Here is a 14,081-nt window from a genome sequence, read left to right as displayed (position 1 = left end):
CAATTCCGCAATGGAAGATTTGATTAATTGTTAAATTTCAGTTTGATATTTGGCCCGGGTCTCTGACAATCATAAATGGACTGCAATGTGATGAATGAAGTCAGAGTACACTTCTGATCTGCCCATTATAGTTTTTGTATCCAAAATAATATGAATGGTCAAACTAGGAAAATATCAGTTTAATCATAAATAGTGCAAAGTTTTGATTAGAATACGTGAATTTAATGGATTGTTTATTGAAGATACTATAGTAAAGGAGTACGTCCCTATTGTAAGTCCCCTTTTGTGGAATCTATTTAAAGATACAATACCCAGCGTTACGCCCTCCACACTGACAAGAGTACATTTGCGCCCCGACTATCTGGCTAACTCGCCACAGTCCAGTTGCTTGTGACGACGTACTGAGTCACGATTTTTTTTTTTTTTAAATTCTGCGCATGCAATGCCATATTGCTTTGATATTATCATCTATATGAAAGACCAATATTCTTTCATCAAATATATTCAGTGACAAAACTGACGAATTTTCATACTACTTGATTTAAGATTCGAGTTCATTTCCAAATGTTTCGGTGTTCAAGTTGATTTTTTTTCTTGAACGAGTGAAGCCCCATTTCGCTGACATGTATTTGCTGTAAACTAATGGAGCACGTTTTAGCCAGCAAAATTATGAAGCACGGGGACGAAAATAACATAATTTTTCCCCTGCAATATGGCTTCCGTAAGAACATGTCATGTGAACAACAATTACTTGGTTTCACAAGCGATTTACATAGGAACTTGGATGCAGGACGTCAAACGGATGTTATAGTCATGGATTTTTCAAAAGCTTTTGACAAGGTTGGGCATGAGCGGCTTTTACGTAAACTGGATTACTACGTTATCAGGGGGAAAAATCTGAAATGGATTCAAAGTTTTCTCAATGGAAGAAGTCAGAGGGTCGTTTTGGATGGTATTAAATCTTCTTCAGTAGCGGTAGGATCTGGAGTGCCTCAGGGGTCGGTTCTTGGGCCTTGCCTCTTTCTACTTTACATCAATGACTTGCCTGATGGTCTCGCGTCAAAGGTTCGCCTTTTTGCCGATGATGCAATTTCTTACATGACCATCGACAATCAACATCATACGCAAAATCTTCAAGAGGACCTAAACAAAATTGGTGACTGGGCGAAAAAATGGATGATGGATTTGAACACAGATAAGTGTAAGGTTTTGACAATATCCAGGAAAAGAAGTAAGGTGCAACACGTGTATCATCTAAATAACGCCCCTCTTGAATCTGTTGAATCCGTGAAGTACTTGGGTGTAACCATCACTTCTGATTTGAAGTGGACCCAACACATCAACAATACTGTCAATAAAGCCAATAACGTGCTTGCATTTCTAAAACGCAATCTTCGCATAAAATCTTCTGATGTTAAAGCCACAGCTTACAAAACGTTGGTTCGACCAATTGTTGAGTATGCTTCCACAGTTTGGGACCCATCTACCAAGAATCTAATCCACCAAGTGGAAATGGTCCAGAGAAGAGCTGCGCGATTCACTTTAAATCGCTACCATAACACCTCGAGTGTCACCAAAATGCTACAAGAACTTAATTGGACCACTCTGGAACAGCGCAGAGAAAATGACAGGCTAATTATGATGTACAAAATACACAATAATCTCACTCCTCTTTCAGCACAGGACTATATCATCAAACAGGCTACTCAGTTAACGAGAGCCTCGCAACCACACTCCTATCAGGTACCATATTCGAGAACTGAATCGCATCGCCATTCGTTCTTCCCAAGAACTGTAAGGAACTGGAATTCCCTGTCGTCAGAAATTGTTTCAGCGCCATCTGTGGGATCATTTCGAAACCGTCTAACGGTTGATCACAGTGGCTAGTATTTTCGTGAAATTTTCTGTGTGCTTGTATATATCTGTAAATAAATTGTATTATAATGTAAATAGCACCAGTCTGCAAGAATCTTCAGTCTATTGAAGGAGGCAGACTTAATCAGAAGAAGAAGAAGCCAAACAAACCAAGTGGTGTTATACTTCGCTGAATTTCTGCAGAAAATAAAAAGGATGATTTGGTGTGACAAAATAGAGCCAGGCCCATTACTAGGATCAATTTTATGAGTTCGTTCCCCCTTCATCCTCTAGTTACGCATAATATATACAACGAATGTTGTAATGAGGTGCATGACAACGTTATTCATTCTATTTAGCTCTTTAAATCCCCATCCCACTTTAGTTTTATGCGAGACTATGGTTTGACCAACTTAATTTACGGTGCCTATCCCTTACATGGCTGGTGCCACGTTTTAAAAAGTGTGGAGGGCACTTCCGGGTTTCATGAGCTAACAAGCAAAAAAACAAAACAAAAACAAAAACAAAAACGAAACCCCAAAACAACAACAAAAAGGCCTTCAGTGCAACATCGGGTGCCACTTCCAGGTTTCTTCAGCTGTCAAGCAAAAAAAATAAAAATGTCTTATGGTCTTCAGCGCATCTTCAGCTCATACAAGCAAAAAAAAAAGAAAAAAAAAACAAAAGAAAAGAAAAAAAAAGTATCCAGCGCAAAAACAATTAAAGGCCTTGTTTACCACGCACAAAGATTTCATTCTAGTTGGTTTTTTTCCTAGTGCCACTGCCGAATTGGGGGGGGGGGGGGGTGTCTCCACTTTAAAAGTAATCTAATAAACTATGAGGAGGGACAAATCCAAATAAGATTATTAATTTCAAATCTAATGGATTTAATTTCTAAATCAATTAGACTAAAAATTGTAATCTTATGTGGATTTGTCCCTCCTCATGGTCTTATTAGATTACTTTTAAAGTGGAGACACCCTATGTATTTCTATGTTTACGGGAGCAAAAAAAAAAAAAAAAAAAAAAAGAAAAGTGAGGAGCCCGACCCTCCCCCCGGCCGCCGGCCCTGCCAGTAGCATCTCGAAACTTTGTCCAGTTGCCAATTTGTACGTCAGTCTATCCAAGTAGAACAAGTCCTTATTTCACAGAAAGAGAGAGGGGAGAGAGAGAGAGAGAGAGGGGGGGGGAGAGAAGGGGGAAGGAGAGAGAGAGAGAGAGAGAGAGAAATAACTTTATTGAAGATTAGAGTGAGAGTCTTTAATTATATACAGTTCAATACTTGTATTTTGTTCATTAACTATCATCGATATTACTGTTTTATAACCCAAATTCAATTGAAACTTTAATATCAATGCTTTTACCTATTTATTCTGTTCCTCTGTTTCACAAGATCCAGAACTTACCTTGGGTATGCCTTAGTGTGTGTACTACCTTGTTGTCCATAATTTCTCTTCAAAACACACAAGCTGCACGGGCGCATGGGTGACACATTGCAATATGTAGTGTCCATGACGGTATACCACCAAAAGATGTAAGCCTTTTGAAGGTTGTTTTAAAGATACATGACAAATAGAATTTGTCTTCTTTCAGCGCCAATAATTATCATCTCATTTTCCCCAATATATCTTGCTCTTATCAATAAATTCTGAATTAGCGTGCTTATATTATTCGCGCCCCGCGGTGACGGGTCGGCCGAACTGCCTCATATCTCACTGTGGTCGAATTTTTACCAGGCGAGTCAGTAAGCGTGTACAGCGAAATTGTCCGACTATTTCAGGTTGGAGCAAAGTACTGTAACATTTCGTACGTATACTACATTGTACTGTACGTCCACATTGCACTGCTCACAGCCGGCCAGATTCACAGCACATGCAGGAGCATTGGACACCGGCTCACAACGGGAACTGTCGGCGTGCTAGGTCTCTAAACGTGAACACATCTAATCACAAAAAAAAAAAAAGGCACTGTAATCACATCACAGTGCTGTTAAGCAGAGATTATGGCTGATTCTCCGACGAGAAGTGAAGATGTCCTTGGACAGAAATGGGACAGATGCATTTCCGACACTTTGATTAAAGTTGGTAAGTGAATGTTAAATGAGGCAGTCTCCATGCAGTAGATCTAGTGGCAGTGAGTGTGCTCTTTCGACTTGGTTGGGCAAGACACCAACTTTGTGACCAAGGACAGGTCCAAGCGAGCGACTAGTCTAACATTAGCAGATTGATTAGAAGCCAGGTAGACTACAATGTACGTTCTATCTGCTGACCGATTAGTATACATGTATGAGTCATCTTCTTCTGTGAGTGCTAGACTTAGAGCCTAAAAATTCTGTTAACTTTGTTTCTACACTATATATAGACCTACAGTTTATCTGCCTTTATTTAATTATATTATGGCCTCATTTAGTCCTGAGCCGGCTGAGGATTATTGCAATGACCTCTAGTCTGACTACTCAGTAGTCTGAGACTAGTGAGAGTGTGTGCATATTAAAATTGCAAGGGCAGTCTCAGCTGTCATGTGCACGATGCCGGATGAGTGGTGCATAGATTGTATACAGTATAGACTAGCTACATGTAGATCTACAAAAAACCTAATTTTACAATGTAAATTTATTTGTAGACATGGATGGACGTCATTGTGCTACATGTACATATACAATTGTATTACTGTAAGAGAAACCTGATCTCACCCTCTATTTACTAGATCTAACGTTAGAAGAGTAGTAGTATATTAGAGTAGTAAACATGGGTCATGGTAAAGCAAGTTACCCAATGTTCGACATCCTATTGGATTCCTAAATTGCGGAAGCAAAATAGCGTGCATGATCCGAACGCTTGCGCTGCAATCATCGTTCAAACGCCTGTACTAGTATTGTTTGGCACCGGGTGTCCTTGGTTCGACATTCGCGACGTACCGCGCCGTGCGCTCGCCCTGCCTATGAGAATGTATTGCAGGGCTGCCAACACTGGAAATTAGTTGAGAGTGAGACTCCCATAGGCCAATGCTATATTTTAAATTTAGGAGTCAAAATGAGTGAGATCAATAGAAATGCATGCAAATGAAATAAAGTTTTAGAGTGAGAAAGGACCAAACTGCGTGAGTCTCACTCTCAATGCGTGAGAGTTGGCAGCCCTGTATTAGCGCGTGTGCCACGCGTGGGCAAAACTGTATAAAGCAAGTGACCCAATGTTCGACATCCTAAGCAGCGGAAGCAAAATAGCGTGCATGATCCGAACGCTTGCGCTGCAACCATCGTTCAACTGTTTGTACTCATCGTTCGACCCCATATGTCCGTGCTTCGACATTCGCGACGTACCGTGCCGTGCGCTCGCCCTGCCTATGTGAATGTATTAGTGCGCGTGCCACGCATGCAAAACTGTATACATAGTACATCGCACTACGAGAGCGCAGTACTCCATGTACTACTCCACGCTGTGTGCGAGAGATTCAATGCATTCACAACAGGCTGCGATCGAACCATGGTGATGCAGCAAATTCTGGCACGGGTGGCATGCAAAATATAAATATCACGTAAACGCTCAAGTTATCTCAGAAACGGCTGCCATCATGGCAGTAAGTGTACACGCTGTACAGATTCAATGCAGATAAACGGACTAGTAAGTTCGAAACTTGGAACAACTCACAGCAGGTAAAATTTGGTTTCTCCAATATAGTATATATGAGTCCTAGGTGTAGTCACGTACTGTCCAGATTGATAATTTTTCCTGATTCAGTCAAGGGTAGACTGTAGTATGACAACTATCCACTTGAAGGATTTGGAACCTGTGCACATGCGCCAGCAGCCCATCACTTCTCTGCATATTTGCTGATAACAACAACAACATTTTCTACATTTACAAACAGTCATGAAGAAATCATGAATATTCATGATAGGTCCATACGAAGTGGGAACATCGATATCGATGGGAGCAACGTGTTCACAGTCACTCAAAGCCAAACTTTCAAACATTTCAACTGCACAATGGAGTGCCCCAGGGTTAGAACAAAAATATGTTATATAACTTACAGAGACTCCAACCCCAAGCACCTTCTGATCTGGAGATTCTCCCGCCCGAAACCCCTAGCAAACGGGAGACTCCAAGTTGATGTGTGAGAAGCGCGAAGTTCGTAGGATTCTAGATATTCTCTGGTGCTATCTAAGGCTTATTTTTTCAACATACGATACAAATAAGTAAGAAATCCTTTCCACCGGGAGACACAGAGCCAGGGCGGGAGAAATCAAATCTCAAACGGGAGAACAGGAGATTGTGCAAAAATGGGCTTTCGGCGGGAGATCTCCCGTCAAAAACGGGAGAGTTGGGGTCTCTGAACTTATGGGTAAAATAAGACAGGCCTCATAAACTTGTGAACCCACAGTGTACGTGTATGTAATTCTCCAGTTGCCACCCTATTGTGCAGATGTAGACCTGTTTTATTTGAAGTCTACATGATCATTGTATTCCTTGAAAAGGAAATGGTCATGCTGTTTATGCCAGGACAAAGACTCTACCTGTCACACAACTGAGATTACATAGTTTTTGCCTCTGGCTCTGGCTCTGTTACATTGTAGTTGCTGCCATTTGAATAACAGGAGCAGTGATACTACTTGGTAGATAAGTGTTAGTTTTAGCTCATAAATGCCCTAGTCTCCACAACCCCAGGCCCCACCCCTTAAAAAAAAGAAGAGAAAATACACAATACATACAGCAAAAAAATTATCCTGTCTTCTTCACGTTAGCCTGCTTCCTTCAAGTTCAATCTCGACTTGGAAGTTGATGTTATTGGAAGTGTGACCATTCTTTGTTCATGATTACTGCAATGTCTTTACCCAACATTGACAATATAAATTCAGTATGTATGTCACTATGTATGTCTGAGAGTGCAATGACACCCTATAATGATATGGCAGAATAAAGACTGGGGCTCACTGTACAATGTACTTCCTTCAATCTTACAGTCTCCCTTGTTTTGAAATTTACTGTCAATTTACTGTTGATGAATATGAGTTGTTTATTCCTGTTAAATCTAATTGATCTTCTAATGTCATGTTGTCATCTGTAATCATAAATGTTGATTTGTAAAGTGAACATTTGCAATTACATTTTCATTCTTTACTTGCACAGCTGGAGGTCTTGGACTTGGAGTGGTTTTCTCAGTATTCATCTTCAAAAGTAAGTTGCTCTTTACTTCATACCATGCAGTTACGCGGCATATTGCATACAAGACCAGAAATAGTTCTTGGTATGCGAAAGCTTGCCAGGAATTGGCAGAAATAAGTGTAAACTGGAATGATCTCTAAATAAAGCGGCAACCCACTACCATTGTGAATGTTAGAGAGCAGCTAAAAAAAAATTTATATATGTGTACTTCTAAAGGGGGCTCTGTGGTGTTGTGGATAGGACTCTTAACATTGAAACAGAGGCCCACAGTTTGAGTCCTGCCAGCAAGTGGATTAGATGTTTAACTGACAATGTCTCCCTTCAATCCAGGTGTGCGAATGGGTTTCTGGCAATGGTGGGATAACTAATGGCAAGGATGTCTGGAAAAAATAGTGCTAATACATGTACTAGTAAAGGATTTCCCTTAGAAAATAAGACCATATCGTCGGCTGAGAATGAGGTGGATGTTAAGTTGCCTCTAAACCCATAGTGTTTGAGATAACTAAACACCCTTCTCATTCTTAGCCAATGATACAATTGTATTATCATCATATTATACTGTATTCTTTTATAGTTTATGATGTTATTTTGACAATTTCATCAACAGGACGACCATGGCCCATTGCCTTTGGATCTGGAATTGGACTTGGCATGGGCTATGCTAATTGCCAACATGATTTCAGGGATCCATTCAAACTCCATGGAAAGATTGTCAAGGTGGGTAACAATTTCACATATCACTGATAAAGGGGGAAAAAACCAAACATAATTTGATAGATCCATCTCTCACAGTGATGACCACAGCAACTGAGCAAGCCACCAAGGGCCACATAGTGCCTTGACCCTCGAGACATCAAAGATGTAACAAATATGTGTGCCCTGTTAAAAAGTCTTTCACATTGTGTTTCTTCTTCTTCCAGTTAATTACAGACCGCCATTGGCGTATTATCGTACATATAATTGTATTACAATGTATATGTACTAGAAATATTTAGGAGCATATAGGGAATTCATAACAAGATAATTAGGCTTGTGACCCAATCCCTCAACATAGTTATTGATGCCAAGAATGATGCTGATAATAAGTTTATTCTGTAAATTGGGAATGCTATAGCACATAACATCAAAGATTTTCACAAAGTAATTGCTGTCATTATAATTACATTATGAATACAAATGTGAGTAATTGTTCCATCTCTGTTGTATTGGAAGTGAAGTGACGTTGCTACCAGTGTGATTTTGATTTTTGAGCAATTTTTAAAAATTGTCTGCAGAACTAAATGTTTCAATAAAGTGCACTTGCATCTTGATCCTGTGAAGCAATGGTGGCTATAATATTTACAGACATAATGGCAGTGCTTTTAAACTTTATTTAAGCTCTATATGAATTATGCTGTACATATTATGCTGTTCATTCCCACAGTAAGAGTATGTTACAGATGTTTCATACCTATATATGCTGTACTGATCTTTTTATGCACTTCATTTGTCTGCTTCATTCACTCAGCAATATTTTCCAGCAAACATTTCCAGTACAGGTTCTTAAGGCACTGGTGGCTAGCACACACTGAACTTTTTACCCCTCCCAACATTCTCTTAAGGGCTTTTTACACTTGTGTTTCTTAACCCCGGACTTTCTCTGACCCAGGACTATCGTTAGTCCCGTACCAATTTTTTCAGCTTTTTACACTCGCTAATTAGTCCCGTACTATCTCTTGTCCGGGGCTAAGGAGAAAACTGACGTTTTTACACTCGTATTTCTTAGCCCCGGACTTTCCAAACCACATGAATATTCATAATTACGTTGTGTACTGTACACGTACACGCACGCACCGGCAGCACTTGATTACCTCGTTTCTGATTGGTCAGTGAGGGTCGGACTTCGTCTCCGTCGCTTAGCCCAGGATTATTTTTTCGTTCTGTTTACACTCACTTGCTTGGCACCGCAATTGCGGTGCTAACCCCTGCTAATTTGCAGGGCCAGATAGTACCGTACTATCGGTGGGGCTAGCCCACTTTGGCAAAAACGAGTGTAAACAGAAAGTGGGCTAAGGATAGTCCCGTACCAACGGTGGGGCTAAGGCCCCCCCTTAGCCCCACCGTTGGTCCGGGGCTAAGCAAAAATTTACAAGTGTAAAAAGCCCTTTAGTTCCCCCTCCTTTCCTTTTTTATGCCTCCGCCACGAAGTGTCGCCGGAGGCATTATGTTTTCGGGTTGTCCTTCCGTCCGTCCTTCTGTCCGTCCGTCCTTCCGTCCGTAATCAATTTTGTGGACAGCGTATCTAAAAAACCGTGAGAGGTATCGTAGTGAAACTTGGCATGTATATGTATGAGTGGGCGAAGTGGTGCCTATCAACTATTAGGTGCACGTGCTCAAGGTCAAAGGTCAAAGGTCAAGGTCAAATGCTCAAAATTTCACTATTTCCTCTATCTCTTCAATGCCTGGAGGTGTTTTCTTGAAACTTGGTGTGTACATGAACTACCAAATAAAGATTCTCCAGAGAGAGTTTTAGGTCATGAGGTCAAAGGTCAAGGGTCAAAGGTCAAGTGAAAATGTTAAAATTTCACTTTTTTCTCCATATCTCACAAATATTTCAAGGTATCTTCATGGAACTTAGTATATATGCATGTACTGACTGGCAGTGATCATGTAGGTTATTTAGGGGTCAGGGGTCAAAAGTCAGGGGTCAAAGGTCGAGGTCAACTCATCAAAATGTCATTATTTCCCTCTTATCTGTGCAATGCCTGCGGGATTTTTTCTTGAAACTTAGTGTATGCATGTATTACCCAATACAGATTCTCTTGGAAGTTTCTTGTCAAAAGGTCAAAGGCCAAAAGGTCAAAGGTCAAAGGTCAAGTGAAAGTGCTAAATTTCACTTCTTCTTTAAACGTACTTGTATGAAAGGGTCAAAGTTTGGTACAAACCCCCAAATACAATTTTGTACCTGCACTCTTATTAGCCAGTATAGCCATTCATCCAAATAAACCTAGTTCAAGGAAAGTTAACATTCAATGCATTTGTGACAAACCTGTCATTTTAATATTTTACCAGTTATGTGAAACTGTCATCACACATTGTCAAGACATTGTGCTATAGACCTATTCGGAGAACTATGCATTATGGCGGAGGCATACCAGTCGCCATAGCGACATTTCTAGTTCTCCGTTCTTATCAGTTTTTATCTTCCTCTTCTTCCCATCTCTTTGTCTTTCTTCATAGTAACATGTATTCCATCTGCTTCTCTTCCTTCTTCACCTTATCATCTTGAATTCTCCTGTGTGATCTTTTATACCATCTGTACCTCCCAACATTGATGGTTTCCTCCTCATCTACTTCCAGGTTCTACCGGATGTTGTTGCAGACACAACCAAAGCAGTAGAAATGCCAGCTGTTCCCGAAACGGCACCGTCGTCATAGCAACTGGAAGGCCTGCATTACTAATGCACCATCAGTGTTTTAAACTATTGGTATATCTTGCAGGTGGTGTGGATATACTGTATATCTACATATATGAAGAAATGTTTTGCTGGAATAATTTCCAGCCAAACAGTTTCTTGACATGGATTGATCTATGAACTTGTTGCATGGCATGACAGTTTTATGATATGACTCTGTGTATGAAAAGGCCGGAGTCTACAAGTGTATGCTTGTTGAACACTCGTTGATATTTTAATGGTATCATATTCAGGCAGATATATTTGTGGTGTCAAAGGGATCATTTACTGTCTTGGAAAAAAAAGAAAGAACATACACACTTACCATGAGTTCTTTGCAAGATTATTAATTTCTTAATCTGTGGTCATTTGAATGTTGCTGTTGTAAACTTAATTTTTTTTTTTTTTTTTTTTGGTAATACACTGTAAGTTGTACATTGGGCATAAATCATGGGTGACTAGAAAATGCTTTGATGACCAAAAATAGTGTATGCAGAAGAGAACCCAGGAACATATATTTTCTTTTTCATAAAACATCTGAAACCTAAATTTCAACCAGCCATTCAAATTGCAGTAGTACGGACCTCTGTTGACTATTACAGATTAATTTGTTTGTTCATTTTAGGTTTGTTTGTTTGTTTTTGTTTGTTTTGGTCAAGAGGGCATAAGTTTAGTGGAAAAACTAATCACGCATGGATTTAGTATAAAGTGGCAAGACAGAGTGCTCTTGTAAAGGTTTGATGTATGCCATTCTAATCTTGGTAATCCATCATGTAAGATTTCACTGTGACATGTGATAAGTCCAGAAAAACAAACAAACAAATAGATCCAAAGAATACAATAGGAGATTAGTATGGATTTGTATGTACACATGCCAGCAAAATTACCCCACTTTACTGTGGTATTGGTATTCATGCCTTAAAGTGGGCAATTTTAGAACCCATGAAGTGGTTGTTAACCCGGATCATTAGAGTAGTAGAGCATTTTATTGCATCAGCAAAGGACAGTACAATTGGACGTCATGTGGTCTCTTTAGCATTTAGAATGCTGTACAATTCTGAAATTTTTGTTGGTTTCGCTATCAGGCACTTGGTTGCGACTGTAAAGACGTGCAAAAATACTGACAAAAATGAAAACAGCGTTGTGATCATGACCCCCTTTCACTGGTTCAAGACCGGCACACTTGTGTTACATTAATGTAGAGGCAGAACCCTCATACCACTAACATTTTAATAGCAGTCACTGGTAGAGTCTAGTAATGCTAGCACTACTTCACAGAATTCTCTCTTTCTTCAAAACCTTTGTGTTGTTTATTTATTTTTTGTTGCAGTTATGAGGAATAATGAGAAGACCACAAAGTGTGAAATTACGCAGCTTGCGAAAATTTGCGATTAACAGGCAATCACAAAAATATCTGTATGCGAAAATATCAGCGCGAACAGTACAGTGTTTTCTCAAGTCTGAATGTATGTGTGTGTGTGGGTGGGGGGGGGGGGGTTAAGTGGCGGGGGAGGTCACTTAATTGAGTAATGAGATCTACACAGTGCTCTGTACGAGATGTCAGGCAAATTCCCAGAGTGCATAGTTTGTGAAGTGGTTACGATTTCTATGACATGATGCGATTGAATGTGCTGAAGTGTGAAGCAAGAACGTTGTAGCCATGTAACCTACCATGTCATATTTGTGTAAATATGGCTACATGTGTAGCCTTTGCCCGGGTGAGAGGCTTTTGATTATAAATTTATGATGAATATCAAAGATTAACGTCTTCATTTCAATAATTTTGTTTTCCTCCTGTCTGTTTGTCTGTTGCTCTGTTTTTGCTGTTCAGTGCTGCTTTCAAGCTTTGTCTGTAAATGTTTGTGTGTTTGTGTAAATGTGATGTTACAAATTTAGAAAAAAAGTTGTCAGAGAATGTGTGTCATTCCAAATATGGTGTGCGTAAAGGACACATGTTTCATAGACACTACGATGACTGAATATGTTAGAGGAGCATTTAAAATGATAAAGCATGATAAAGCATTATCATTATCCAATGCCATCATCAGCTCATCAATATACAAAGGTTGTGACTACTCCTGATATCACTGTCCAGTGTTAATAATAAAGCTTCTACCATTTTCTTTCTTTGGTATTATACTTTGTGTTGAAGCCATCTTGAACATTGGAACTGCACTAGAATCACATGTACATGTATTTACAAAATGAATTAGATTTTTTATTTTATTTTATTTTTTTATTTTATTTTATTTTTTTTTTCTTTTCTTTCTTTCTTTTTCTTTTTCTTTTTTTTTTTTTGGGGGGGGGGGGGGTAAAGATGTATAAACCAGTAGGAGAGTCGCTAGGTGATGACAATTCTCATTAAAGTGTCTTTTTGTGATTGTGACTAATATTAAAACCTAGATATGAGAAAAATTTTGTCAGGGTAATCACTGTTCTTTATTGTTAATAATGACGGTGATAGTATTAGTGTAGTAGTGGTAATAATGATGCTGAAGATGATGATAATGGTAATTATGATAATTACTGTGAAGATGATTAGAGTATCAACATTATTGAATCATTACTTTCACTTTCAGCATCCTTATTATTTGCTACGTTAACCTCATGTTCAGCAACATGGAAAGGAATGATCACAACGAATATGATGCCAAGAATCGACTTGTGTTTCTCTTCACTGTTTAATGAAAATGCGTCAGTACAACCATCTGAAAATGTTACAAAAATGGAAACGCCACAAGACATATTATATGGTGGTGCCATTAAACTGAATGATGCAAAAGCATACACTACAGAAACACTACACCAACAAGTGGAAGACAACATTGTACTGCATGGACAGGGATTATCAATAACTCCTCCGTTATAGGACTGCAGTTGTCGAAGTGACGTCACATGCAGATTATGACGTCAAAGACCATTCCCGATAATACACATTGTACACGTAAAATTTACCATGATATCGACCAAAGGACAACAAATCCCCGGAATATGTACAGAACAGGATAAAGATGAAGCTTGCATAACGATATTCACAGTAATATAGGCCTGATTATTCCGCGGATGAAGACATTGTCTTACGTATGAAAGTGATTACAGTACACCAATATCGTGGTACATTGTAGTAACCCATTTAGTCCCTCCATGGACGTACATAGTGCTAGGTGAAACAGTTTGTCCAAGGATAATTGAATAAAAAAAACAAATATGGATGTTCTTATGCACTATGCATGATTCGAACCCTAGATCATCTTTTAGAAGTCTAGAGCCTTATCAACCGTACTGGAGTGGGGACTAGGCTTGTTTTTGATTTACGGAATATTGTTCATCGACGAAATTTCTTCACGTAATATTTTACCACTTGCAAATCTTAGTCGCTACCTGTAGGGCACCTATGTATTTCTGTATGATGGCACTTAATATGTTGTAAATCATCAATATCATTCTGATATTGATACGTTGAATACGTCCTGGCTGAACCTATCGAGTATCTATAAATAAATAAACAAATAACTATATATAATCATATTAACCTAATCGCTAGCAACACACACATATCATTATTAGTATTCAATGCTGATAATCTAATGCCCACCGAAGTACGTTCTGTTTTTTAAATAAAAACTAATGA

General features: G+C 39.1%; 1 protein-coding gene across 1 annotated transcript; it reads left to right on the top strand.

The window, feature by feature from the left end:
• The first annotated feature begins 3,646 nt into the window (after window positions 1-3,646).
• LOC139739701 (MICOS complex subunit Mic10-like) lies at window positions 3,647-10,526 on the top strand. Its single transcript, XM_071650311.1, has 4 exons — window positions 3,647-3,938; window positions 6,981-7,028; window positions 7,624-7,733; window positions 10,356-10,526. The coding sequence occupies exons 1-4, from the start codon at window positions 3,857-3,859 to the stop codon at window positions 10,431-10,433; spliced, it is 318 nt and encodes a 105-aa protein (XP_071506412.1). The 5' UTR covers window positions 3,647-3,856; the 3' UTR covers window positions 10,434-10,526.
• The last annotated feature ends 3,555 nt before the right edge of the window (window positions 10,527-14,081 follow it).

This window comes from Diadema antillarum, unplaced genomic scaffold (genome assembly GCF_040938485.1).
Source record: "Diadema antillarum isolate AM-2024a unplaced genomic scaffold, OU_Dant_1.0 seq00000810_RagTag, whole genome shotgun sequence".
NCBI classification, from domain to species: domain Eukaryota; kingdom Metazoa; phylum Echinodermata; class Echinoidea; order Diadematoida; family Diadematidae; genus Diadema; species Diadema antillarum.
The sequence above is the reverse complement of the archived record's forward strand: the minus strand, read 5'-3'. Positions and strand labels throughout refer to the sequence as shown.